At 47.9% G+C, this 27,592-nt stretch overlaps 1 protein-coding gene across 2 annotated transcripts in view; it reads right to left on the minus strand.

The window, feature by feature from the left end:
- TMOD1 (tropomodulin 1) overlaps positions 1 to 27,592 on the minus strand; it is a 100,641-nt gene that overhangs the window by 64,583 nt on the left and 8,466 nt on the right. For both annotated transcript variants that reach the window (XM_077965493.1, NM_001265684.2), the window contains 1 exon segment: positions 13,404 to 13,570. In XM_077965493.1, coding sequence (XP_077821619.1) covers positions 13,404 to 13,523 — 120 coding nt within the window. In that variant the 5' untranslated portion in view covers positions 13,524 to 13,570.

Genomic DNA, 27,592 nt, shown 5'->3' on the forward strand with positions numbered 1-27,592 from the left:
TTCCCAACTCTTGATTTTTAAAATGGCGACTTCCCCTTAAATGATGTAGAATTAAAACTCGGATGTGCAGCTTGGCAGGCTAACATTGCAGTCTAATTTTCACACCCACACTCTGGAGTCCAGTTTTTCAAAGGACAATGGAAACTTGGACAGATCCTTAACTGTGCCATTAGGAGCTCTAACACCCTGCAAACAGGTGCCAGTAAAGCTAAATATCAAGTATCCGCACAGTTATCATTGCTATAGATAGGGCTTCGTGAGAAGTCATCCTGGCTAGAACCTTGTGGGCTTGTTCAGATGTGCACACAGAGGCAACACACATGCACACACACGTACACATACACGCACACAGATGTACACACACACAATCACACATGTGCACACACATGTGCACACATGCACACGTGCGTGCACATGCATGCATGCACACATGCATGAACACACACAATGCATTAAAAGGATCATAGATTCCTGGCAGCTCAGAAATATAAAGCCCTAAGAGATCCTCTAGACCAATGATTTTTTTCATTTTCCAGTGGGGAAACTGAGGCATAGAAAACTGAAGTCACTGGCCCAAAGTCACATAGCTTGTTAGCCTCACAGCTGGGAAGGCTGAGCTTACATAAAAATGACACCGTATATAATTAGCATGTATATATATTAGCATGGTCAAGGATCTATATAACTATCTTCAGACTGGTGGCTCACCATGCATAAAACCTTTCAAAACCCTTAACCTGGTTCTTCACAGTGACAAAAAACAAGGAATTTTTATCACTTTTCCTAAATACATCAGCTATATCTAAGGACGAGGGAATACAAAACGTGACCCCTGGGTCTGGGCTCTGGGGTCCCAGGTTCCTATTCTGTGACTGAATTACACACAGCTTCTTGGAAGAGGACAGGACAGGTGGTACAACCTCTTTATCAGGGATTGGAAGAGGCCAAGGGCCGAGGAAGGGAGGAGCCTCGCCCGAGGTCATACACTGGACCGAGAGCCCGGGACTCTTGACTTGCATCCCACAGAAAACTTTCCATCCCACCTGACTGCCGTCCTCTGGGAACAGATCCTGGAAACCAGATGTGGCCGCACGTGAGAGCCACGTCTCCTCCCCAAGTGTTAGAAAGCCAGCTCTCCACTCCCCTGCTTATCAAATGAGTCTCAGTGTACACATGGAGAAACCGAGGCCCAGGGGCACTGGGTAACTGTCCCAGGGTAGCAGTGAAACCAAAGTGGCCTCACTTTTCAAACTTCCAGCTGACTCCTCTTCCCTCCTCCCATTTCAAACAATTTAACCTAAGTGTGCCCTAGACGCCCACCCGCCTCCACATCAGGCCAGGCCACACCAGGGCAAACCTTTCACAGGCCAGCAGCTCCCCTAGTTGCCTTTTACAAGGGATTTGACTGGAAAACAAAAGTTTTTAACTGGCTTGAGGATTTATTTTCCAGTTATCTGCCAGGTCTGTTTCTCCTTACGTAAAACTTAGGCACTTATGGTCCCGTCCCGATATACAGAACTCTGCCTCTGCATTACTGGCCAGCAGCTTCCAGATCCCACTGGAAATGATTCAGTGGAGCACTCTTCTCACATACTTTAGCCTGAGAGCGTGACAGGGACAGTGGGGTGAGCCCACTCTTGCCCCAGTCACAGCGTCTTGACGTTACAAAGGGACCAGTAGGATCCAAACCTCTAAGAGCCCCACCCCCTCCAGACACAGCCTCTGCCCCAACACACACACTCTGGGACTCTTCCTCTCCCTCTTTGCTTTCTCTCCACAAAGAGCTAGGCCTTTGGCTCAGCTGCCCTGACCTTGATGCAGGGCTGGTGAAACTCAATAACTGCCATTTCCCCAGTCAACTTTATAGGGCATTAATGCCGACGTCCAAAGGCACTCCTGTAGCCCAAACCCAGTAATTGCTTGTGGTGGTACCTATTTATCATAGCAGCATGGTCTCTCTCTGGTATTCACAGTACAAGCTGGGGACAAACCTTCCCTCCCTGGCTTTCCCCTAATCCTCCTTTCCTGCCTCATGTGCAGGGAAAATGTTCCATGTTCCTGTTGCGCTGCGGACTGGGTGTCCTGAAACAATGACGGTGTGATCCCAGCCCAGAGAGGCTCGCAGCCACAGGGGAGATACACATCTCAGTGATGTGGTCACCTTACTCAGCCCCAGGCTTCCTGGAGGAGGTGGTCCTGAACTGAGTCTGAGGGGCCAGGGAGGAGCCAGCCAAGTGAGGAGAGGGAGTGGAGGGGCATCACAGGGAGAGAGAAAGCACGGTGCAGCAGAAGCCCAGAAGATGAGGGTGGCATGGCCTGCTAGGGGAGGCATTAGGATCTGAGGCTGCAGTGTTCCGAAATGTCTCCTCCCATGGGCATCACCCTTGTTCCAGCCCCTGTGACTCTTGCCGGGACCACCAGAGCAGGCTCCTGGCTGGTTCCCTGCTTCAGGTCTCTCCACCTCTGCTCCTTAGACGCCACCGACATGTACACCTGATCACATCGCTCCCCAGCATATTCATAAATGCCCAACCACTTCCCTGACCTACGGAACCTCGACCAATTCATCAGCCAGGCATGAAGAGCTTTTCATGATTTGACTCCAACCTACTCCCACCTCTCCAGCCTCCTGAGCCTCTTCCCTTCATCAAGTAGCCCATGTTCTAGCCACTCCAGGCTGCTCCACATTCCACAGCCACGCCCTGCACTCTCCCACTGACGTGCCTTTGCTCAGGCTGTGCCTTCCACCTGGAATTCCGTCACTCCAGCTCCCCTGCATTAATCTTTCAAAGCCCTTCCCTGGGGCACCCTGTTCAGCCTTTGCAGGGTTCTCCATACTGATCTGGTGAATCTTGCTCCAAACTCCCCTAGGCATGTTGCCAGTTCTTGTATAATGCTCATCTTACTCTGTGAAGCATATCTATGCTGTATGTCTCTCCCCAAGGATACCGGGTGCCCCTCACGGGCCAGCTGGGATATATCTTAGTCTTGTCTGAATCCCCAGCACCAAGCCCTGAATGCTAAGAGAATGTGGTCTGAGTTGTCCACAGTCACACAACACTGATGCTCCAGTTGGGAACAGGGTGGTAAGACTTGGACTCCCTTCAGGCCCACGTCGCTTCTGCTATCCCAAGCCATTGGCTTTTCCACCCAGCTGCTGTCCCCAAGTGGGTTTTGGGGAGAGGGACATATTATGAAAGGTGTCAGAGTTGGGGAGTGTCTAGGATGAGATCAAAGTTCACTGTTGTGGGTTTTGGGAAGTGCCAAGCTAGAAAGTGAGATCTTTATAATGCTTTCTTTAAGGACCTAGATTTGGTTAAATTCCTGCCAACTCCTCTCAGTCCACCTCAGGGCTTTCAGCAGAGCAGAACATCAGGCCATCACACTAGTGAACTCACAGTGATAGACTCCAAATCATCCCTGATTCCAGCTTCCCTTTCTTTAGCAATAAAAGAAAGCCTCCACCTTTTAGTTGAGCTCTTGGCTGCTCAGATTAAAGGCTACACTTCGCAGGCTCCCTTGCAGCTAGGTTGAGTCATATAATTAAGTTCCAGGCAATTATATGAGAAGTGTCCAGTGGCAATTTCTGGTAACTTTCCTTAAAAGGGACTTGAATGATGGCTTTTCTCCTTTCTTTTATCCCTCCCCGCTCTCTACCCCTTTTTCTCTATTTGGATGCCTGGAATATGGCTATTGTGGCTATAGGGCTAAATCTTAAAATGGCAGAAAGATGAGCTGGACAGAGTCTAGGACTCTGAGAAGTCTGGGCAGCTGAGCTGCATCCCAGCCCTAGATTGCCTACCTGTGGACTTTTACTTGAGGGATGGATAAAACACTGCACAAATCACATTTCTCTGAGTCTCTGTTACTTGTAGCGAAGCTGCACCCTACCTGATAACCTGGGTTCTCAGCCAAGGGCTGTGAGGCCACAGATGGGGCACTGGTGCTCTCTAGTTTTGGATTCCCTATCTGTAAAATGAGGGTTAAGAGCCCTTTTATCTTGAAACCTCAGAATAAAGGTTTAACTCCATACAGAAGCAGCTTCTTGCTAGTCAGTTTTACCATCACTGGGTATGATCATTCACTTTCATTCAACTGAACAGACACTGCATTATGCCCTCTGCCAGGGCAGTCACATCTGGTTGTGCAGGTTGCGCACTGCACTAAGCCAAGGACATGATTCACTCTCTAGTTTATGTGAACAGTGTCTCCTGGAGTACAGCGTGCAACTTGCACAACTATACCTGGCTGCACTGTATCTGTGGCCATACAGTATGGTTCCAGTCTCAAAAAACTTAGATTCTAGTGGACAAATCATATACTCAGGCTCACATTTATTAAGGACCACCATGTGCTAGGCACTGGGCTAGGTGCTTTTCATCTAATCATACATGTATATGTTTGTGTATGTGTCTATTTTTTATGCTAAAACAAACATCTGCCATAGGAGGTAGAACCAGAGCTGCAAACTGAGAGGCCTACAGGCAAATTAAATGCTAACACTCGGTTGGGTTTGTTTGGCCTGTGCATTTAAATGAGCTATCAGCATTTTAAAATAAGGAGCTTACACATTTTTTAAAAATCCAGATTTCCAACATCTCTGGAAACATTAGGTGATGTGGTAATACCAGGTCTGCACTCTCATACTGGCAACAATTAGTGGAGCTGAAAATGGTGGGCCCTTTAGACAAACTCCCATTTGCCTCAGTCCCCACCACTCCCTGTTGCCTCTGACACAGAGGCCAAGGTTAGTTACTACATAGCACTGGTTTTGCAGTTGCTTTTATTTCTGAAAATGTAGATGGTAAGTGAAAATTTTCTTACATATACATATCTTTAAAAAGTGAGAAAGTAATAGATAAGCCAAGATGACCACATGGCTCAAGAAAACTGATGCATCTTCCTTCCTTCATGTAGGTCACTTACATGACATTGTGGGTACTCGGTTTGCTGCCTCCCAGTAGAAAGCTCTCAGTAGAGTGGCAGCGATGGTGAATAGAAAGGGAGACAGAAAGGCAGGGTTTAAACTTTATCTGTAGTGATTTCTTTTTTTTTTTTTTAAGAATGATCAGAACCAAATAAGGCAAAATGTTAACGTTTGCTAAATTCAGATGATGAGAACATAGGTATATACTGTACTCTCCTATGCGTTTACAATGTTTCCTATTCAACATGTCAAAATCAAAAAGGAAACAGCTCAGTGTCCTCAGGGCGGAGCAGGTGCTGTGCTAGGGGTGTGAAGGTGAAAGAGTCTAAAAGTCTTCCGAGGGAGGGGAGGAAAGGTCAAGCCTTGAAAAATGGGAGGAAGTGAGGGGCTTCAGGTCAAGGAGGTTCCCCAGCCAGAGGAGGGGTTGGGAGGGGTGGTCATGGGTCCAGAGGGCAGAGGATGGGATGGGAACACACAGACGCCTGGCCTGACTTGCCCTCACCCCGCCAGGCCCGTCCTCGTCTCCGTGCACGGCCGGCAGTGTTTCTAAGGATGTGTGCCTATTTTTAGAGGAGAGATTTATTTCTTTCCATTTCAACTGTTTACTTCTGTCCTGGGCTTGCGATTCTGCCGGTTTGTGTTACAAAGGAGAATCACGGCCCTGTGGACCAAATTTGTCTGCTTCCTGGATGGCCAAGAGTGTCTTTGCCTTAAAGGATATGAATTAGGACACGAGTAGGATGATTTTGTGATCGTCTGATGGGAAGCCATGTGGAGTGACAGGAAGTACCAGGTGGGCGCCTTGGCTCTGCCGCTGACTTGCTGTGTGACCTTGAATGAGTCCTTTCCCGTCTTTCCACTTCAGGGTTTTGTTGATGCTTGGATGTTTCATCAGTGAAATGGTAATAATGACACCTCACAGGATGGTATGAGGATTTGATGAAATATAGAAAACACCAAGTGTGTCCAGGACAGACTCCAAAATCAGGCTTTCTCTACCGGGTACCACATACGTAGATGCCTGGTGGGGTACCGTTAGATGATTTCTAAGTGTCCTTGGAGCTCTGGGATTCTCCAGTTCTGTTTTCCATTATTTCATCCTGCAATTCATGGCCCTTTGTTCTCAGAACTCTTTTTTTTTTTGAGATGGAGTCTTGCTCTGTCACCCAGGCTGGAGTGCAGTGGTGTGATCTTGGCTCACTGCAACCTCCGCCTCCCAGGTTTCAAACAATTCTCCTGTCTCAGCCTCTCAAGTAGCTGGCATTACAGGTGCACACCACCACGCCTAGCTAATTTTTGTATTTTAAGTAGAGACAGGGTTTCTCCATGTTGGCCAGGCTGATTTCGAACTCCAGACCTCAAGTAATCTGCCTGCCTTGGCCCCAAAAAGTGCTGAGATTATAGGTGCGAGCCACTGAACCCGGCCTGTTCTCAGAACTCTTGACACATTATGGACTAAGGAAGGCAGCATCTGTCTGAATTGTATCAATAGCTGTGTGATTCTGGGCACCTATTTCTTTATCTACAGAATGACATTAACCTCATCCTATGAGGATCAATCTTGTAAGATCCTTGTAAATATTTTATGAAGTGATGCCCATAAAATGCTTAGCATAGCACCTGGCATGTAAGAACACCTTAGCAGAGGCTGGGTGCAGTGGTTCACATCTGTAATCCCAGCACTGTGGGAGGCCGAGGCAGGTGGATCACCTGAGGTCAGGAGTTTGAGACCAGCCTGGCCAATATGGTGAAACCCCATCTCTACTAAAAATACAAAAATTAGCCAGGCCTGGTGATGCACACCTGTAATCCCAGCTACTCGGGAGGCTGAGGCAGGAGAATCACTTGAACCTGGGAGGCGGAAGCTGCAATGAGCAGAGGTCACGCCATTGCACTCCAGCCTGGGCAACAAGAGTGAAACTCTGTCTCAAAAAAACAAAAACAAACAAACAAAAATACCAACAAAAAACACCTTGGTAGAAAATGATGGTTATTATTATTCAGGCTTTGCAGAGGGTCTGTTGTTTTCCATTATTGTCTGTATGGTTATATGGTGTTGAGATTCCTGACAGCTGACTTTAAAATCAACTCTTAGGACCCAGTTTCTTTACAAGGTTGAATTATCTCTACCATCTTCTCTCCTGCGAATATTTTGAGCCTTTTACTGAGACAGTTTAAAAAATGTTCTGCCTTTTCCCCAAAGCCTCATTAACAATCAATATTTACGGTTAAATTCCTTGTGTTGGTGGATTCTTCTTTTCTTTAAAGATTAGTATTTATTGTGAAAATAACATAACAACTTCAAAAGAAGTCAAGTTGGAAATAACAATTTGCTCATAATTCCCCAGTCTGCTCTCTGAGTTTCCTTCTGGGCTAGTCTCAGAGGTGCTCCCAGGGGATGGCAGTTAACAGCACAGGTTACCGGGCCAAGACTATCCAGGTTGGAATCCCAGCACCACTCAGATTGCATCCTGGACAGGTTACTTTCTATCTCTAAGCCTTGGCTTCTCTATCTTTAAAATGGGGCTAATGACTGAACCCTCCCAGAGGACTAAATGAGATAATCCACATAGGGCTTTGCTCATGGCACACGCAGGAAGTATTGAGTGTCTATTGCTCATAAGAAAACCGTACACTGCTCCCTGCAGAAGTCACGATGACTTGTCATTCTTAAAACCTCTCTCTGTGTTGCCCCCACTGCCAGGTACAAAGGCAATCTGAACTGAGGAACTGGCTCTGCTTCAGAGCAGCATCCACTTAACTCCAGAGAGACGAGAAAGGGCAGATCCTCTGGGGAATCAGTCAACAGCGGATACTTTTAGCACATGAAGCATTCCTTTCCCGAGGGAGTCCAAGTGCAACAATCTCATGATAAGCTCGAGTTTTTCCAGAGTGAGAGATAGAAAGTTTCGGGGACTTTTTTTTTTTTTTTAATGTGCACAAGTTTGGAATCCTCTGCTGCAAACAGAGCTGCTTTCCAAGTCCTCGTACTCCATTCTGTCACATGACACTGGGGCTTAACAATTGCATAACCAGAAACATCACCCCTTGAAGTGTTTGTTGAATTCAGGTACTGAGACAGCGGAGAATGGTTCAAATAAATCATATGTGGTTAGAGCTGGAGGGGGATTCCAAGGCCATCTAGGCCGACTGCATCCGTTTTACAGACAGGAGAATTGAGATCCAAAGAAGGAAAATCACGTCCGGAGCAGAGCCAGGACTGGAATCTGGACTTCTGCACCTCAGGCTCTTTCCCAGAAAAAAGAGGAATGATTTTCATACAGCAGCCCCCAACCACAAAACTAGAGCACATCTGCAGCCAAACTCTCTCCCTGAACACTCCCATGAGGACTTGCAGTGGCATGGCTAAGTTGTGGACTCCAGACCCGCACATAGTGGCTCTGCCATCGCCTAGCTGTGGGACTTTGCACAAGTGACTTCACCTCTCAGTTTCCTCATCTGTAAAATGGGGATGATAACAGGGCCTGCCTCCTAGGATCATGATGATGGTCAAATGAGTTAATATTTTCAAAGTCCTTAGAACAGCACCTGCAAATAGTTGAGTGCCATCTAAGCACTCATTAAACAAAAATAAAAACAGGAGGAATATGGACTATAACAGAGAGGGCAGTGGCCTTGGTGCCCAGGGACCAGGGTTCTGATCTGGTTCTGCTTGGATGTATGACCTAGAGCAAGTTCTTTCCCCTCTCTGGGCTCTGCTCCTGCTCTGAAGCAGTGGGAGGGGCGGACACCTGCTGGCCGGCTAGGAGTCTCTCATTGTCTGCATATCTTTGGCCTCTCCCTGTGCTGTGATTTCAGAGCATGGGCCAAGGGAGGGTGAAACTAGAACTGGAATGTTTGTGCTCTCCAAAAGAAGGGAGGCCCTCTAGGCCTTTTCGAAGCTCACATACTGTCTTGCAAATCAGGTAACAGAGCTGATCTTAATGAAGGGGCCGATTGTGTGACTGGGACAGAAACCCACTGGCCTCCATTATCTCCTATCCTCTCTCTGGTTTCTCTTCTCTTTTCTTTGAACTGAAAGAGAAAGGGGTCTTTGAAAATGCCAACTGGGAAACCACAGTGGGGTGAGAATCGCAGGTCTCAGATGGCCCATGCCTGCTCCCACACCCCTGTGCTCAGTTACCTTTCTCCTGCCAGAGCGGGAGGTGCACACACTCTGGAGCCTGTTTGAAATCCGAGTCTCCGTGCCTGCCCGCGTCCTGTGACCCTCAGCAAGCTGAGCCCCAGGTGCCCTGTCCCTCCAGCAGCACAAGTGGAGTGTCCCTTCCCTGCTCATCACCTGGGCGGGAGAGCTGGCTGTGTGAGAGCTGCAGGAGCCCTGGGTATTTGCTGCTGAGGCTGGAGGCTCTGATATGTGGGGTGGCAGACCTGAGGGAGCTCTTTGCCAGTGTGGGGGTGAAACGGAATGCAGTTCCTGGTGGATGCACTCTGGGTTCTGAGAGACCTCCTCCATCTGTCCCCCTCCACTCCCAGGTCTGATGCTTGGCTCTGACCCTTGTCATCACCTGCCTTATTTGCAGCCACAGCCTGACCTGACCTCATCCCCATGCAGCAGCTCAGGGCAACTCAAACAGCCCAACAGGCCCACGGGGCCCTCAGGTGCACTTCTCCCTGGGAGTGGCAAAGATTCCCCCACGGGAGCGCCTCCTACCTCTCACCCATCTCCCTGACACCCCTCCGGCCATGTGTCCTCAGTGTCACCTCCCAAACCAATGAACTCTTTGAGTCTCTGACCCTCAAGGGCTCCCTGAACCTACTGAGCAAAGTCTAAACCCTTCAGTAGGCCTTGCCGTCCCCTCTTCCCCCACATTATCTATCCCAACCCCCCTTTCTAGTCTCATCTGACCCTCCACAGAAACCACACTAAGATTCCCATCCCCAATTACCTTCCCTACACAACACTCTCCTTGTGGCCTTTCTCAAGGCCCTCACTCTGCATGGAATTAGAAAAATCCAGGGCCCAGTTCCAGTGTTACCTGCTCTGTGATGCCTCGCACCAGTAAGAGTTCATCTCCTAGCAGAGCTTCCTGTCTGCTCCGTGTCAAGCGCAGTGTATTATGCCTGTGTCCCCACCAGCCTGTGCTCCTGAAAGGCAGAGTCCCAGCCAGGCTCCCCTGTTGGTGCCCAGCACAGTGCTTGGTGCTCGGCAGGTAACCAAGTGACATTTATTGAGTTAACTGGAATTGGCTACATGCCTCTTTTGTTCTCCCTTTATAAAGTTGTTTGTTCTTGGAATTCTGTGTGACAGTGATCTAGGATAGAATTAGAACAGAATAATTTTACAGCTTGATTTTTTCTTGCCTACATGGCTTGTTTTTACTGAAACACAGGCTAATGGGGAGAGATGGTGCGGGGGAAGAAAGAAACGCAAGGCTCTTTCCACCAGTGCTGACTTCTGATCAACTTGAGCAGCCTCATCAGGAAACCATGTTCTCGTGGCAGGCAGCGGAAGGTCATGAATATCAGGAAGAGGAGGACACACTGCTGGAGGGATGTGTAATTCTATGGGGCCTGGGACCCAGGAGCCCTAGGCAAGGATTCTGAGTTATCTGGAATGAAGCCACTTAATCACACCTGGGTATAAGACCAGATTATAAGTCAGGTTAGCTTAACCCTGAAAATGACCAGCCAACTCTGTTATTCCATGGCTGGGGACATTGGGGTCTAGGAAGGATGGCAGCTTGGTCCACGGTCACATGGAGTGGAAGAGACAGGGCTGGGATTGGAAGCAAAACACCTAACTTCTAGTCCTGCATTTTTCCATCTGAACTGTGCTCCCTGGATGTTAGCAGTGGCCATCTGTGTGTGAGTGAGATTGAAGTGTTGTTTTCTTTATGGATCACTATGAAACCAGAGTTGAGCAATGGCTGGTTTAAAAAAAGGATGTGATACATTCCATTTTTAATTAAAAATATGCAACATGGAACGTTTACTCAGTTCAGTAACTTTCATTATCTACCTTCTCTGCGCTGGTCATTGACCTGGGTGCCTGGGGTATAGCTGTAGGATGAAGACCCCTGCCTAGGAGGCCACCTATGTCCATGCTTACTGTTCTAGTGTGACTTGCTAAACCACATACACAACCAAACAGACTTTTGACTCTTTTTTTTTTTTTTTCTTTTTCTTTTTTTTTTGAGGCGGAGTCTCCCTCTGTCGCCCAGGCTGGAGTGCAGTGGCCGGATCTCAGCTCACTGCAAGCTCTGCCTCCCAGGTTTACGACATTCTCCTGCCTCAGCCTCCCGAGTAGCTGGGACTACAGGCGCCCGCCACCTCGCCCGGCTAGATTTTTGTATTTTTTAGTAGAGACGGGGTTTCACCGTGTTAGCCAGGATGGTCTTGATCTCCTGACCTTGTGATCCGCCCGTCTCGGCCTCCCAAAGTGCTGGGATTACAGGTTTGAGCCACCGCGCCCGGCCAACTTTTGACTCTTAACACTGTGTACCCTGAGTGCAGGGATGAATTCTGAGCATTAAATACACTTCTAAATGTGCCAATTAAGAAATGCAATGATAAAACACCAAACATTAAATGAGAAGGATTCTTCTGGTCCTTTGTTTCTCAGCTCATTCATTCCATGACACATGTTCTCCACCATCCTGAAGCTGCTGGCTTGATACAATGGGGTAATGGCCTTTTGAAGACACAGTTACAGTGCCAGCTAGGTGGCCACACCTTACAGGCTGGGGCAACATTCTCCAGAAGGCGGTGTATGCTCTGAATCAGTGGCAGTTGCTGATGCCATTTCTCCCATAGCTAGGATACATGGGTCAGGGAATCAAGGTTGGAGATAGGAGTGGTGCCACTCACCATTACTCCTAGTGATCCACTAGCAAAACTCTCACTTATTGTTCCCACGACCCTGTGGTCTGCTGGCCTAGAAGTCTTAGTTTCAAAGGAGGAAAGTTCCACTAGGAGACACCACAATTCCATTAAACTGGAAGTTAAAACTGCCACCAGCCCGCTTTGGGCTCCTCATGACTCTGAATCAACGAGCAAAGAAGGGAGTTACTGGGGGTGACGGATGCTGACTACCAAGGGGAAATCGGATAGCTATTGCACAAGGGAGGTGAGAAAGTGTATATCTGGATACAGGAGAGCCCTTAGGGCATTTTTAAGTATTACCATGCCCTGTGATTAGGGTCCATGGAAAACTACAACAAACGAATCCAGGCAGGACTACTAATGGCCCAGGCCTTTCAGAAATGAAAGCTTAGGTCACCCCATGGGGTAAAGAACCACAACCAGCTGAGGTGCTTGCTAAAGGCAAAGAATGGGTAATGAAGCAGGGTAGTTATAAATACCAGCTACAACTACCTGAGTAGTTACAGAAATGAAGACTGTAATTGTCATGAGTACTTCCTCCTTGTTTTGTGAACACTTGTGTGTGGGAGTGTGTGAGTGTGTGTAGCAAATATCTTTGCTTTTTCCTTTTCTTATTCCCTTATCATGTAACACAAGATTGTTTGATACTGACTTTACTGTTATTGATTGTATTGGCTTTGTATAATAGGATTTAAGTATCATTAATTTTATATTATAGTATTTAAGTTACAGGACAGCAAGGAGAAGAATAAACATCACTCATGGACTTTACCTCCTCTTTTGGGGAAGGTGATAGTGTGTTTTCCATTGTACCCAGGATAGTTGTATCATGTTAGGCAGAATTATGACATCATTACTGTCTTTATTTGGAAATTAGGTATGGTTTAAAGAGATGTATATGTGTGCCAAGTTGACAAGGGGTAGACTGTGATGGTTAATTTTGGATGTTGACTTGACCATGGGATGCTCAGATATTTGGTCAAACATGATTCTGGGTGTGTCTGTGAGGGTGTTTCTGGATGAGATTAATATTTGAATCAGTAGACTGAGTAACACAGATTGTTCCCCCTGATATGGCGGCGGGGGGGCATCCAATCAGTGGAAGACCTGAATAGGGAAAAAAAGCTGACCCTCCTCCAAGTAGGCGGGGATTTCCTCCTGCCTGACTGCCTTGAGCTGGAACACTGGCTTTTTTCTGCCTTTGGATTCAAACTAAAACATCTTTTCCCAGACCCAACTCTTCCTGGGTCTCCGGCTTGCTGGTTATTTGTATTTGTATTGGAACTATACCATCGGCTCTCCTGGGTCTCCACCTTAGCAACTGCAGATCTTGCTGGTCTCTACAGCCTTGTGAGCTAACGCCTTATAATAAATCTCTCTCTCTCTCCCCTTCTCTCTCTGTCTCTACACACACACACACACACACACACACACACACACACACACCCTATTGGTTCTCTTTCTCTGGAGAACTCTAACACAACACATTAAAAGAAAAATCTGCAAAGGCAAAGTTATTCTAACGTCATTGCCATGGAAGGAAAAAGGAAGTGGTGGCTTTAGGAAGCATCCACCTGTCCCTCCCCAGGTCCCCTCACTGGTGACAGTGTGCTCCCCTTTAGCACCTACTCACATCAGGGTCCAGCTCATCCAGCTCATTTTCCAGAGTCCTGAGCTCTTCCTCTGTGAGGGCTCCAAGGATTTCATCTTCATCCAGGTCACGGTATTTCTCTAGTTCTCGTCTGTACGACATTGTGGAAGAACTTGTCTGTGTCTCCTGAGTTTCTGGCTGATTAATACCTACCAGAAAGACAAGAATCTTAGAAAGATCCATCTCAAATTTGCTCTCTCAGAGCAAATGGAGGCTCATCATTCACACGGTGGCCTGGGTACATTTTATGAATCACCAGGACAATCATGACTATGGTGGAATACTACACTAAGTTTGGCTAATTCTCTAATAAAACTGTGCAAGATAAAGTCCTGAGAGCATGTAAGTTAATGAATTGTAATTGGTTACAATTGGCATGGACATTAATTACAAGTAATTAATAATGGCTTTTGAGTCCCTGAAAACAATTCTTCAAGGAGTTCAAATACTTTTCTGTATAACTCTTCACCCTTCACCCTACACCCCAGAGGGAATCATGAATGCTGGAAACTCTGCCAAAACTGAGTTTAAAAGGGGCAGGGGAGTATCGATGGTTAATTGAGCACCTACTGCATGCAGGCCCGTCACCTACACCATCTCATTCAACCCTTACGAAAGGTAGTTTATAGAAATAGCTAACTTTTACTACTTTATGTCAAGCTGCGTGTTAAGTACTTCACAAGGACTTTCTCATTTAACCTATGAGGTAGGTATTTACTATTATCCCCATTTCATAGACCAGGACTTAGTGAGGTTAAGTGACTTACCCAAATGACACTACTAGGAAGCAGCAGCTCCACATTTAAACTCAGGTCTGCTGGCTGCAGACCTTCTCTGCGGGGTCACCCAGTGGCATGGCCAGGGGGCTGCCTAGTCCAGGGCCCCCATTTCTCCCCAGAGGGAGCCAGTTCAGAGGGAAGAATTGGTTTGCCATCAGGACCCGGGGAACCAGGGTTCACCTCTGCTGCTTCCCAGACTGCTCTCTCTTGCTGGAGAAGCCTACCGTTCATTTCCTGTTTCACAGATGACACCTAACGCCTGTGTTTGGACCCTGTCTCTGCTACATCCCATAACCATGACGTTTTCAGACCTGTTAACTCATCTGAGCCTCTCCACACATCCTGGAGGTTCGTCTTTTTTTTTTTTTTTTTTTTCCTTTTTTATACCTTGAAGATCTTGCTGGATACTAATAGGTCTTTTCATTAAAATATTTTTATTAGTGAAAAAACTGAGGGATGGCCTAGGGCTTGACTCAGGACCCCTGACATCAGTCCGAGGGTGCTCTCTACTCCACCACACCACCTCCCCTGAGTTAGAAGGGACAGCAGGACCTCGAGCCCTATTGTCCTCCAGCTTAGCTAAATGTAGTACCGTGCATAGAATCAGTGTGATGAGTTATATTGTGTCTCCTAAAAACTCATATATAAGGCTGGGTGCGGTGGCTCATGCCTATAATCTTAGCAATTTGGGAGGCTGAGGTAAGAGGATTGCTTAAGCCCAGAAGTTTGAGACCAGCCTGGGCAACAAAGTGAGACCCCGTCTCTACAAAAAATACAAAAATTAGCTGGGCATGGTCATGAGGCACCTATAGTCCCAGATACTCAGAAGGCTGAGGTGGGAGGATCGCTTGAGCCCAGGAGGTCAAGGCTGCAGTGAGCCACGTTCCCACCACTGCACTCCAGCCTGGGTGACAGAGTGAGATCCAGTCTCAAAAAAGTAAATAAATAAATAAAATAAAAATAAAAGTTCATATGTTGAATTTCTAACCCTCAGTATCTCAGTAACCTAGTATCACATTGCAAGTTAGAATGTGACCTTACCTGGAAATAGGGTCATTGCAGATGTAAGTAGTTAAGTTTAGACACGGTCTTACTGGATAGAGTGGGCCCCTAATCCAATATTTTACCTGGGATCCTTATAAACAGGGGAAATTTGGACACAGACACAGCGACTAAGAGAACACCATGTGACAATGAAGGCAGAGATTGGGGTGATGCTACTACAAGCCAAGGAATGCCAAAGATTGCCAGCAAGCCACCAGAAGCCAGCCCCAGAAGGAACCCACCCTGCCAACACCTTGATCTCAGGCTTCTAGCCTCCAACACTGTGTGACAGTACATTTCTGTTATTTAAACCACCCAGTGCTGGAATTTTGTCACAGCAGCCCAGGCAAACTTATGTAATAGATATGACATTTTCCACAGCAATGTACGTATGTAGACCTCCAAGCAAGCCAACCAGCCAACCCACCCAACCAGCCAACCCACCCATGGCTTATCTGTGAAATCATGATGGAATTTTCTAGAGTAGAGAAAAATGAAAACTGGGAAAGGACAATCAACCAATCGATCCACAAGCTGGGATTAGTTGTTAATTAAAAATAATTAAAGTCATCTAAAATAATGAAAACCAAAGGTCACTAAGCTAACAGAAAAAGCCTCTGTTTCAGAAAGCAGAGAGCACATTTTATCAGTGTAAGCCTGTGCATGTGTGGGCCTATTTGCAGGAGAAGTCCAAGTATACGACAGCTGGCTTGATAAGAAGGACTTGCTTCCCAAATACAGAAACCCCAGTGCCATCCTTTTCTCTAAGAATGGCTCAGCTTGGCCTAACGTCCTCCTTTGACCAGGCCCCAAGAATGCAATGCTCAGACCATAAATGGCCCCCCGCCACTTGATCCATTTCTCTTACTTCCAAAGAAAGCACAACCAGCTGACAGTGCTCTGGTATCGATGAAAAAACCTTCCTGAAGGCCATCAAAAAGCAGCCTAATTTGGCTTTTCCTAAGTGAAGCCAGGACGGGTAGAGGATCCATGATCTCTGTGCTGGGGCCAAGAGGGACTCTAATGAAGGGCTTGGAGTCTTCCAGAACCAACTCACAGAGATGTCCAGAACTGCCTTAAAACTAGCATCTCTTAGAGGGGCTGCAAACACAAGCTTTTGGTGCTCAAGCGGGTTTTGGGTTATATGAAGTTCCCTAGGACTCTGGACTGCAAGACTTCTCAAAGATGTTGGTATGTGGGTATACAATGGAGTCTCCAAGAGGAATAGGTTGCAAGCAGAATTCCCCCAGTCTTTTTTTTTTTTTCCATCATAAAAGCACGTGTCTGAGAAACTGCACCCAGAAATGGAATCTCACAAAACCAAGTTTGGAAAACACACTTTTTGCCTCACCTCTGGGTCACATCAGAACCACACAAGAAGGGACACAGGGACAGGACCAACTGGGACACGCTTCTGGGGAGCATCAAACAGGTTGGGAACCCTGTGAGCTTCTCATACTTGTTACCTCTTCCAGCTGCCTCATTTTCTAGATACTTTATAGTAAAAGCCTTAGAAAAAGAGTCACGGACAGACCCTGGAGAATGGACCAGCCAGGCTGAGGGAGCAGGGGAGAAAGAAATCCTTTATCAAAGGCAGCTTGAGGAAAAGGGGCTGGGAAAAGAGCCAGAAAGGAAAGGAGGTGACAACTATGAGGCCTGCTGAAGGAGGGATATGTGGTGGGGCATTCAGTCTCCCCTAGAGATGCCACCCTGAGGGGTACAAATCATGAAATTTCCTAAAGAAGTCTCCTCTTACTGCATCCGGGACAGTTAATGCGCCACTTACACACCCCAAGGTGCTGTTGATTTCTAAAATCCTGTTTCACAGGATTTAAAAAGCCCTTTCTAATGTCAAGAGTCCTGTGAATATTATGGAGCAATGAGGCACAACATGAAATAAACTGAGAAGAACCAACAACTCTAAGGTAAACTATGAAGGTGTCAGTTTCAAGCCACACTCATCGACTTGGCTCACAAGGACGGTTGCTACGAAGCAGGATTCTCCTCCTGTGGTTGAGGAAGTGGGAGAACTGGAGGTAGGGAAGAGACAGGGTGGGAGGCAGGCGAAAACAGTGTGTTCAGAGAGCCCACCGCAAGCTCGGTCTTAAAATACGGCTTGGAAGAGATTGTATTTTATAGCTGCTAATAAAAGGCCTCCGTTTCCTGAGAGAAGAGGTGTCAGGGATGGAGCACAGGCCTGAGCTTCATGGGACTTGTGGTTGGAGTGCTAATTGTGACAGTGATTCCCTGGGTGACCCTTGCTAAGCTCCTTCCCTCCTCTGGGCCTCTATTTGCTCCTCTGAAAAATGAAAGCATTGACTCCCCGGCTGGTTTTTAAACTATGCCAACAGGAGATCCCAGGCTCTGAGAAAGTGCCTCCAGGCCCCCGCAAAGGGTTAGGGATAAGTGAGGGGGACTCACTCCCGGTTTTACCTGATGTATTTATTTGGGTTCCATATAAAATTTCACTTGAAGAAAGGATTCTGTGGCTCAAATAAAAAGTAGAAAATCCATGGACTGGTTTTCTTGGTCTGCGTAGTGAGAGGCTAACCGTACTCACACCTGTAGGGTGTCGTGAGGATCATGGGGCAGCAAGCAGGTGAGGCTGTAGCCTGGGGTTGACTGGTGCAGTCAATCGGCTTCACAGATCTTAGCCATTATTATGAGGCTGTCGCTGCTGGAGTCTCTAGCTTCTCTCCCCGAGCCACACTGTCGTCAGGCTCTGAGGTCCCTCAGGAGAGGATCCATGTTCTATGTGTCTTTGTGTTCACAGTGCCTCGCCCTGTGGCTGGCCCAGCCGTGTCACCCAGAAGCGGGAAATGGGCACCCCTGGGTCCTGGTCTAGGGTTCTTGGAACCCTGGGCAAGTCCCTTCTCTTCTCAGATGCTTGGTTTTCCCGTCTTTACCACGGAAAGATTGGATCAGATCTGGAGGGACTGAAAGTCTGAGAGGGGAGGGATGGGCTGGAAGGGGGTGATGAAGCCGCTGGGGCTCCCAGCATGGCCCACCTGCAGCAGCACCCCTGTGACCCTGAGCAAGAGTTGGTGAGAGCAATAAAAGGACAGGTAAATATATTTAAAACACAATCACAGACTCAAGTCTTCCAAATCTGGTGTTATTTTACACTTACAGCATATCCGGCCACCCCACTTCTCTGTGGCAGAAGCCTTAAGCCTCCGCTAAATATGAAAAAATAGAATTTACAAGTTGTGCCAGGAAGTAGCACTCGGCAGGTTGGACAGTAAAAATGAGGGAGTCAAAGGCTGAGGCCATCCATCAGGAAAGCCTCAGAAATGAAAGCTCCGAGAAGGGGCAGCTCCTGGAGTACACAAGGCTCTTTTAAATCTTTCACGGGCAGCCGGTCCAGTCACTTCTGCTAATGGCTTCTCCAGCATTGCCCGCCCATGTGGGAACACTCCGGAGGAGGCACTTACGCGGCATCATCTTGATTTATGGACTTCACTTCCTTGAGCTCAGGAAGAGCTGAGTCACAAGTTCAAATAAATATTTTCCAGTTATACTGACTTGTTATTTCAGCCACAGTGAACATCTTGAGGATGGGAAGGCAAGGTTGACTTAGAAAGTCCATCCTTTATGCCCCAAATATTTGTGGATTTGTCCCTCTCTTTTGGAAGACACTTGGGCCAAAGGGATTTTATGTCAGTTTCCCTCGTCACTAAATCCTGTATCCCAAGACAATGCCATCTACCTCCCTCTCCGGAATCTCTCTTCCCTCGGCTTCAGGGATGCAAAAGCACCTGCAACGTCCCCTGTCCCTCCTGAGAGAGCTGTCTCCCTGTTACTCCCCTGCCCCCTTTAAGGGGCACCTCTCAGGGCAGCCATGCCTCATATCACGGGTCACTCCTCCACTGTCAGATGACTGGACAGAGGGGTGCCTGGCTCAAGGGTGGCCAGTTGACTGGAAGGCCAGTGACAGTGTTCCTAGGTGGCCCAAGACAAAGAGAAAACCAAAACCCAAAGAGAGGAGTTGGGCAAATAAGCTCGTTCATTTCTTAGCATTTGTATTTGTTTCCTGGGGATGCCCCCAACAAAGCCCCACAAACCAAGTGACAGAAACAACAGACGTGTGTTGGCTCTCGGTTCTGGAGGCGGAAGTCAGAAATCAAGAGTCAGCAGGGCTGGCTCGCTCTGAAGGTGAATCTGTTCCCAGCTGCTCTGCCGGCCTCAGGTGTTCCTCGGTCAGCAGAGGCTCCTTTCCCTGTTTTTTCCTTCGCAATGTCTACCCTCAGTACATGTCTGGGTCCAAATTTCCCCTTTTTCTGAGGACAGCAGTCATATTGGATTAGGGCTTCCCTAAGGACCTTATCACATTCACAGGTACAGCTTTTTTGGGGACACAATCCAACCCGTAATAGCATGGAACTGGGACAGGAGGAGAAGATGGGGCAGGTGTTGGGGCAGCTGTGGTGAAGGGAAGCTTGGGGAACCACAGCAGACGTGTGGAAGCTGAGGCGATAAGGGATGAGACTGGGCAGGGGAGCAGAGTCCTGAGGGAGACTTTGTACTGCCCGTGAGAGACAGAGCACATGAGATCCACCAGCATCCAGGCCCTCCTCCCCCAGGCCTGGATGGTATGGTTCAGCCTGTTTCCCATGAGCCCCCGGTCCTCCCACGAGCCTGTCCAGGCGCACCCGTCTGGCCATGCCTGCTCGCTGTCCTAAGGGACCTGAATGAGCTCCCACTCCTTGCAGCGAAACTCTCCTGGTTTCCCTGCTTCCTTTCTGACTCCCTGCTTCCTTTCTGACTCCCCCCAGGTCTCCTTGATGATGCGTTATTCTTGGCCCACCTGTTTCTCTGGGCTCTGCCCTCTTCTCACGTTCTCCCTGGCTGGTTCTCATCTTCTCCCATGTGGGGCCTGCTACGTGTGATAAGCCGAGGACACTCAGATGGTGTCTGTCCAGCCCAGGCCCCTTCCTGAGCCCCGCTCCCCACTGGATACCTCTCCCTGGAGTCCTCAGGCCCCACATGCCCAACCCTGCGTGTGTGTCCGGCTTCCGCACCACCACCCTACCCTGGCCTTGTTTGCAACTCCTCTTCTGCCTGTCAGTCACCCAGGCCAGTCACCTTGGGGTCAGCATAGACTCCCACGCCCGCTCCCCAGCTCAGGGCCAGCCTGCGCCTGACAAGGCTCTTTCTCTTTTTTAAACTTTTTTTTTTTTTTGCTCCGTCAGCCAGGCTGGAGTGTAGTGATATAATCATAGCTCATTGCAGCTTCCAACTCCTAGGCTCAAGCAATCCTCCCTCCTCAGCCTCTCGAGCAGCTGGGACCACAGGTGTGCATCACCATGCCCAGCTAATTTAAAAAAAAAAAATTGTGGAGATGAGGTTTTGCTATGTTGCCCAGGCTGGCCTTGAACTCCTGGCCTCAAGCAATCCTCCCTGATCAGCCTCCCAAAGTGCTGGGATTATACATGTGAGCCACCGGCCTCTCCTCCCCACCCCCACAGGCCCACTATCTTTTTGTTGTTATAGTTGCTTTTCAAATTGTGGTAAAATACACATAACATAAAATTTACCATTTTAACCATTTTTAGTCGCACAGTTCTGCGGCATTAAGTACGTTCCTGTTGTTGGGCAACCGTCACTACTATCCATCTCCTGAACTTTTTCATTTTCTCAAACTGAAACTCTGTCCCCATTAAACACTAACTCCGCTTTCTCTCCTCCCCCAGCCCCTGGCAACCACATTCTCCTTTCTGTCTGTGTGAATTGGACTACTCCGGGGGCCACCTATGACGGGATGCACGCTGTGTTGCCTCTTTGTGACTGGAATCCTGTCTCTTTAACATCCTTGGATCTGCCCCTCCTCTCCCTTCTCACGGCACTGCCTCTTATGATCTCAGTGAGTGCAGCGGTCTCCAAACCAGTCCCCTGCCTCAGTTCTCCCTCCTACCTGTCCTTACTCAACTCAGCCTCCAAATGATCTTGGTGAAAATCAGTCCTCCTGCTACTCCCAAGCTGAAAACTCCAACTGCTTCCCAAGCTCCAACTCCCAAGCTCTAGCTGCTTCCCATGGATGGATAGAGAGCATGTCTTTAAGGCGCACCCCTCCACGCAGACTCCCGGCACCCCTGGTTGGGATACTGCCCCCCTCTCCTCCCACACCTCTGTGGGAAGCTTTAAGGAAATAACACTGCCCCTGCCTAGTGGAGGAGACTAGGACTTCCCACATCTCTCTGTGTCCCTAGACTGAGCCAGGCAACGGCCAAGATCACATCTGACATCTGCACATCTCAGCACCCAGCCCCTGCTTGGCTCAGAGTGAAGGCGAAGTAACTGCAGATCGAATTGAATTGTCACCCTGGGCAAGGGTGGAAAACTGAATCCTATCTCAGGCCAGTGACCGGCAGGGGAAGAAAGTCAACCAGCACTCTATTGGGTGGGGCAGGGGTAGGGTAAGTTGTGGAAGGAGTAGACAAATGGTAATGGAAGTTTGAGGGGGCTTAGCTTCCTTAGTTTTTAAGGCTGAGATCAGGGTCATAAAAGGTGGTGCAATAATTATGCCAATAACTACTCCTCCGATGTGCAGAGACCTTTGCAGCTCATAAAAATGTAACTACTTTTATGCTTGCAGTTTCATGCCCCTGGGGGCGTGTTCTCACCTGTGATGGGTTCCAGATAGAAGAGAGCGAGGAGAAACAGGGAGAGGGAGAGAGCTGAACTGAGAGGGCTGAGCTCTCTCAGTCACCAATGTCCTGATTCCAAACCATCCCGCTTCCCCTAAGGATCCCCTGTGTAAAATAGCCTCAGCTTCTCACCTTGCCTTGCTGAAAGATCCACCCAGGCAGAACTGGCTACATAATTTGCTGGGTCCAGTGCAAAATAAAACAGTGGGACCCTTTGCTCAAAAGGCAAGAAAAAAGTGCCATTAAATGTACCAAAATAGGCTGAGCATGGTGGCTCATGCCTGTAATCCCAGCATTTTGGAAGGCTGAGGTGGACAGATTGCTTGAGCTCAGGAGTTCGAGAACAGCCTGGGCAACATGGCAAAACCCTGTGTCTACAAAAGATAGAAAAATTATCTGGGCATGGTGGTGCGTGCCTGTAGTCCCAGCTACTTGGGAGGCTGAGGTGGGAGGATTGCTTGAGCCTGGGAGGCAGGTGTTGCAGTGAGCCAAGATCATGCCATTGCACTCCAGCATGGATAATAGAGTGAGACCCTGTCTCAAAACAAACAAACAAAAGGATAAAAATATAAAGCTCTTCCTTTCTCCCACGGTCTCTCTCTTGATCTGGCATGGTGATTTCTTTATTTTTCATTTTTGTTTAGTTTACAAACTTTTGCTAGAGACAGAGTCTCGCTATGTTGACCAGGCTGGTTTCAAACTCCTGGGCTCAGGCAATCCTCTTGCCTCAGTCTCCCAAAGTGCTGGGATTACAGGTGTGAACCATGGTGCCCAGACTGTCATGGTGTTTTTTATTTACCATTTAATACCGTGATCCACATAGGTGTCCATGTACTGCACGAGAAGCCCACTGGCTGCCAATTTCTCTCTCTTGTCACACCCAGGACTGACACATCTGCCCTGGTGGAGGGCCAGGAAGTCATGCCAGGCATTTCCCCTTCCCACAGGCCACTGGCCCAACACAATCTTCTTGTCTGCCCCGATCCAGGCAGCGAGTGTCCTGGTCCTAACCGCTGCTGCAATCCTTTTGTGCCCTTCTAATTCAGATTACCTAATGTCCTGGCACAGAGGCTGCAATAGCATGGGCAATTCCCAAGGGTATTACAATGCCTGTGCCAGGACATTAGGTACCTGGATGAGCAGTGGATGAAAGGCTTGCCCTGCAGAGTTTCCAGCTGAATACACCAGGGGGCCTCACTGGTAGCCCAGCAGGAGTGGGAAGGGGGAGGCTGAATGGAACCAGAGGGTGCCAGGGGCAAGGGAGCTCTAGTCCAAGAACCCATCTCCAGGAAGCAGTGAGGCAGCAAGAGGTGGGACCTCATGCAAGCTGAGGTTCTGAGCCCTGGCACATACTCCATTGGAATTTCACTTAAAAATATAAATTCAAATATAAAATTATTAAGAATTTCGGCCGGGTGCGGTGGCTCACGCCTGTAATCCCAACACTTTAGGAGGCCAAGGCAGACAGATCACTTGAGGTCAAGAGTTTGAGACTAGCCTGACCAAATAGTGAAACCATGTCTCTACTAAAAATACAAAAAAAACCCAAACAAACAACAACAACAACAACAACAAAAAACCATTAGCCAGGTGTGGTGGCAGGCACCTGTTATCCAAGCTACTCGGGAGGCTGAGGCAGGAGAATCACTTGAACCTGGGAGACAGAGGTTGCTGTGAGTCGAGATCGTGCCGCTGTGCTCCGGCTTGGACAACAGAGTGAGACTCTGTCTCCAAAAAAAAAAAAAAAAAAAAAAAAAATTCAAGACAGTGACTGCAGAACATTCCACTAAGCACAGGGTCCCTCTGAAAGCAGGGCTCTGTGCACCTGCACAGGTGTATAACCTGTTTCCAGCCTTAGCCCCAGGGCACACACTCTGAAGGCCCCAGGGCCAGACTCAGCCTTGGCTCACATATCATGGTCCTTTTCCTCCCTAGTGTCTTCCAATCCATTGAAATTTCTAGTCCCGGGGTCTAGAGGACACTAGGGCCCCTGTGCAATGGCAGAAGGAGCATTGCCATAGAAGTCAGGGGGCCTGGTTACAAGTCCTGACTTTAGTTGAAGACCTGCCATATGACCTTGAGCAAATTGCTGTGCTTCTCTGGATTTCAGTTTCTACAACCTAATTCACTGGGTGAGGATTTACTGGACACCCACTATGGGGAGGGCATGCTGGGTCTTTCTGGGAGAGACAGAAATTAATAAGAGGTCCTAGCTCTCAGGCGCTTATAATTAACATGGGGAGATAAGACTCACACAGAGATTCCTGGGATAATGTCACACCCATCATCTCTTCATCCACCACCCTTGGAGCAGAATGGATGCCCTGGGCCCTTAGTTCCCTTTACAGGTGAGACCTCACCTTGGGTCAGCCTGGTTAAAGATGAGAGCTTGAACTAGGGGTCATGCAAACCTGGGCTGAAATCCTTGCCCCTGGCTCTAGCTGACTGGGCAGCCTCAGGCATACCACTTTGTGCCTCTGAGATTCGGGGTTTCTTCTGCAAAGTGAGAGCAGGACACGGACTGAATGTTCTCCCAAGGGGCACTGTAAAGGGGACATGAGAGAAAGGATGATACAGCTTGATAACCAGTTTCCTTCACCTTCCTTCAGACCCAGCCTGCAGCCTGCAAGCACCGGTTGAATGGATGTGGCTGAGCAGCCATGAGAAAGATGTGGGGCTCTCCGGTGACTGTAGACCCAGCATAAATCAACAGTTCGAGGTGTTCATCCCCAAAGCCATGGTGAGACTTCAGCTGTTGCAATAAAAGTGTAGTGCCAAAGTAAGGGCAATGACAGTCTTGCTTGGCTTTGCGCTGGAGCTCTCAACTCTGGGCCACACTGTTTTGTGGGGGGCGGGTGGTAATATTTTTTCAAACAAGACACTGGCTATATACAGTCAAGTGTGCAAGGCTTAAGTAGACAACCCATGTGACTTTCCCACATTTCTGTACCTATGGAGACACTCAAATGAAGATGCTAAACCTTTCCAGCCCCCAAGAAAACTTTCTTAAACTCCCTCCTAGTCTATCTCCCTCAAAAGTAACTATAATATATATAAAATAATATATTTATAGTACTATCCTGACCTTAAGACTGTATATTAGTTTTGGCTTTTTGAACATTGTATGGAAATGTATAGTGGATGTGTTTTTGTGTGTGTGTGTGTGTGTGTGTGTGTGGTTTCTGTAATTCAACATTGTATCTGTGAGATTCACCTGTGCTATTGTGTGTAGGAACAGTTTGTTCTTTCTCATTACCTGAAATATACCATCATTATCTTATTTGCTTTACTTTTAATGGTCATTTAGGTTATTTCCAGTATTGAGTAATTACAAACAGTGCTATGAATATGTCTTTTGGTAGAAATAAGCACTTCCTTCTTTTGGGTGTGTACCCAGGAGTGGAATTGCTAGGTCATAGAGTAGGCATACGTTTAGTTTCAGTAGATATTGTCAGTTTTCCAAAGTAATTTTACACTTTTACATTTCTACCAACATTGCGTGAGCATTCCAGCTGCTCCACAACCTTGTCAACACTTGGTACTGTCAGCACCTTCCTGTTAGCCATTCTGGTGGGTAGCGAGTGGGAACTCATTGTGCATTTCCCTGATGACTAATGATGCTGAGCACGTTTCATATGCTTTCTGGACATGGGGATGACCTCTGCTGTGAATTGAGCCTTCTCTCTTGAGTGGTGCTGAGTCCAGAGAAGGTGAACAAGGTGTCATATGAAGAACAGTTGAAGGACCAGGAGGAACATGGTCACACTCTCCAAACCTCTACTGGGCTCACCTGGGGAAGAGGGAACAGAAGAGGTCTGTGGCTCCCCAGAGGGCAGAAGACATAGATTTATTGAAATTACCAGGAGGTAGATTTCTGATCAGTACAAGGAACTTTCTAACAATAAAAACGCCCGAGGGCTGGCTGGGCACAGTGACTCACACCAGTAATCCCAGCACTTTGGGAGGCAGAGGCAGGCAGATCGCTTGAGGCCAGGAGTTTGAAACCAGCCTGGGCAACATGGTGAGACTTTGTCTCTACAAACAATTCAAAAATTAGCTAGGTGTGTTGGCGCACTCCTGTAGTCCCAGCTACTCAGGAGGCTGAAGTGAGAGGATTGCTTGAGCCCAGGAGAAAGAGGCTGCAGTGAGTCCTGTCTGCATGACTGCACTCCAGCCTGGGTGAAAGACAGACTTAAAAAACAAACAAACAAGCAAACAAACAAACAAAAACTGCCCAAGGGTACACTGGGCTAAGCCAGGAAGTAGTGAGCACCTGTCTCTATAGGCTGTGAGCAGCGATGGCAGAGCCCTGGATGAGGTCTTCCAGAGAGGGTTGATGTCTTAATTGATGGTAGTTGTTGCGGAGTTGACAATATAGGATTTAAGGCCCTTTAAGGCCTAGTTCTATTATGACAGATGTGTGTGGAGCCCCGGAATGGAGGAGGATGGGGACTTAGAGACCAGCTATTGTTAACAGGCTTGTTTTCTGGTTCATTTGCAGTTATTTTCCCTGGCTGATTTCATTCTCTTAGTCATATGGGAAAGTACCTTCTAAAAAAACAAACACGCTAAACATAGTGTTTGACTCCATCACTTTCTGCAGTTGCTATGAGCTTCATCCCAGAACACAATGAGCCATGCTCGATGCTCTAAACATTAAAGTTGTCAAGTGGTTTAGCCTGTGCGTGTGTGTGTGTGTGTGTGCGCGTGTGCGTGCATTTTCATTTTGCATCTCTTGGGGTCATCACGATGTCTGAGTCACCACAGCAATCATTTGTAAGCAACAGGGTTCCAGGAAAAGAGTCTGAAGACATCTCCCTGTCTCAGCTGGCCTGCCCACCTGCCCTCAAACCATGCTGCACTCCACTCCTCCCCCATCTCTGCAACTTTTCTGGTTCAGGCCACACTTAGCTCTCCCCATGGTCTGCCCCTTCCATTTCATTTTCCTCCACACCAGCAAAAGAGAGTTCTAGGAAGCCAAAGATTGTAATACAAACAAGAGAGGCCATCAGAGTTCTCTGGAAGTTATTGCATTACCTTACTCACACAAGACTAAAAGCTACTTGAGGACAGACATCTCTGTCTCCCATGGTCCTTCACAAAGCCCTGCACCTGTCCAGCGCTGAAGACATATTCGTTGAATGAATGAATGGATAAATGCCTAGCATTATTAATAGCTTTGATAGCCATAAGTCAAAAGCACTGGTAGAATAAAAGTTAACCTGCAGGCTGGGTGTGGTGGTCACGCCTGTAATCCCAGCACTTTGGGAGGTTGAGATGGGCGGATCCCCTGAGGTCAGGAGTTCGAGACCAGCCCGGCCAACATGGTGAAACCCCGTCTCTACTAAAAATACAAAAATTAGCCAGGCGTGATGGTGGGCACCTGTAATTCCAGCTACTCGGGAGGCTGAGGCAAAATAATCGCTTGAACCTGGGAGGTGGAGGTTGCAGTGAGCTGAAATCGTGTCACCGCACTCTAGCCTGGGTGACAGAGTGAGACTCAGTGTCAAAAAAAAAAAGAAAGCTAACTTGTAGAAAAGCTTGTGGAATTCATTCCTATCCTCATTCTCCATTTTACAAACATGAACTTCATCACGTTGCCTCATAGCAGGCGTTAATGTAAGGCAGAGCTTTATGAAACATGTTTTTGTATTTTCTGAAAAACTAATATGAAAATTAATATGAACAATACCTAAAAGCA

The sequence above is a fragment of the Macaca mulatta genome, chromosome 15 (assembly GCF_049350105.2).
Source record: "Macaca mulatta isolate MMU2019108-1 chromosome 15, T2T-MMU8v2.0, whole genome shotgun sequence".
Taxonomy (NCBI): domain Eukaryota; kingdom Metazoa; phylum Chordata; class Mammalia; order Primates; family Cercopithecidae; genus Macaca; species Macaca mulatta.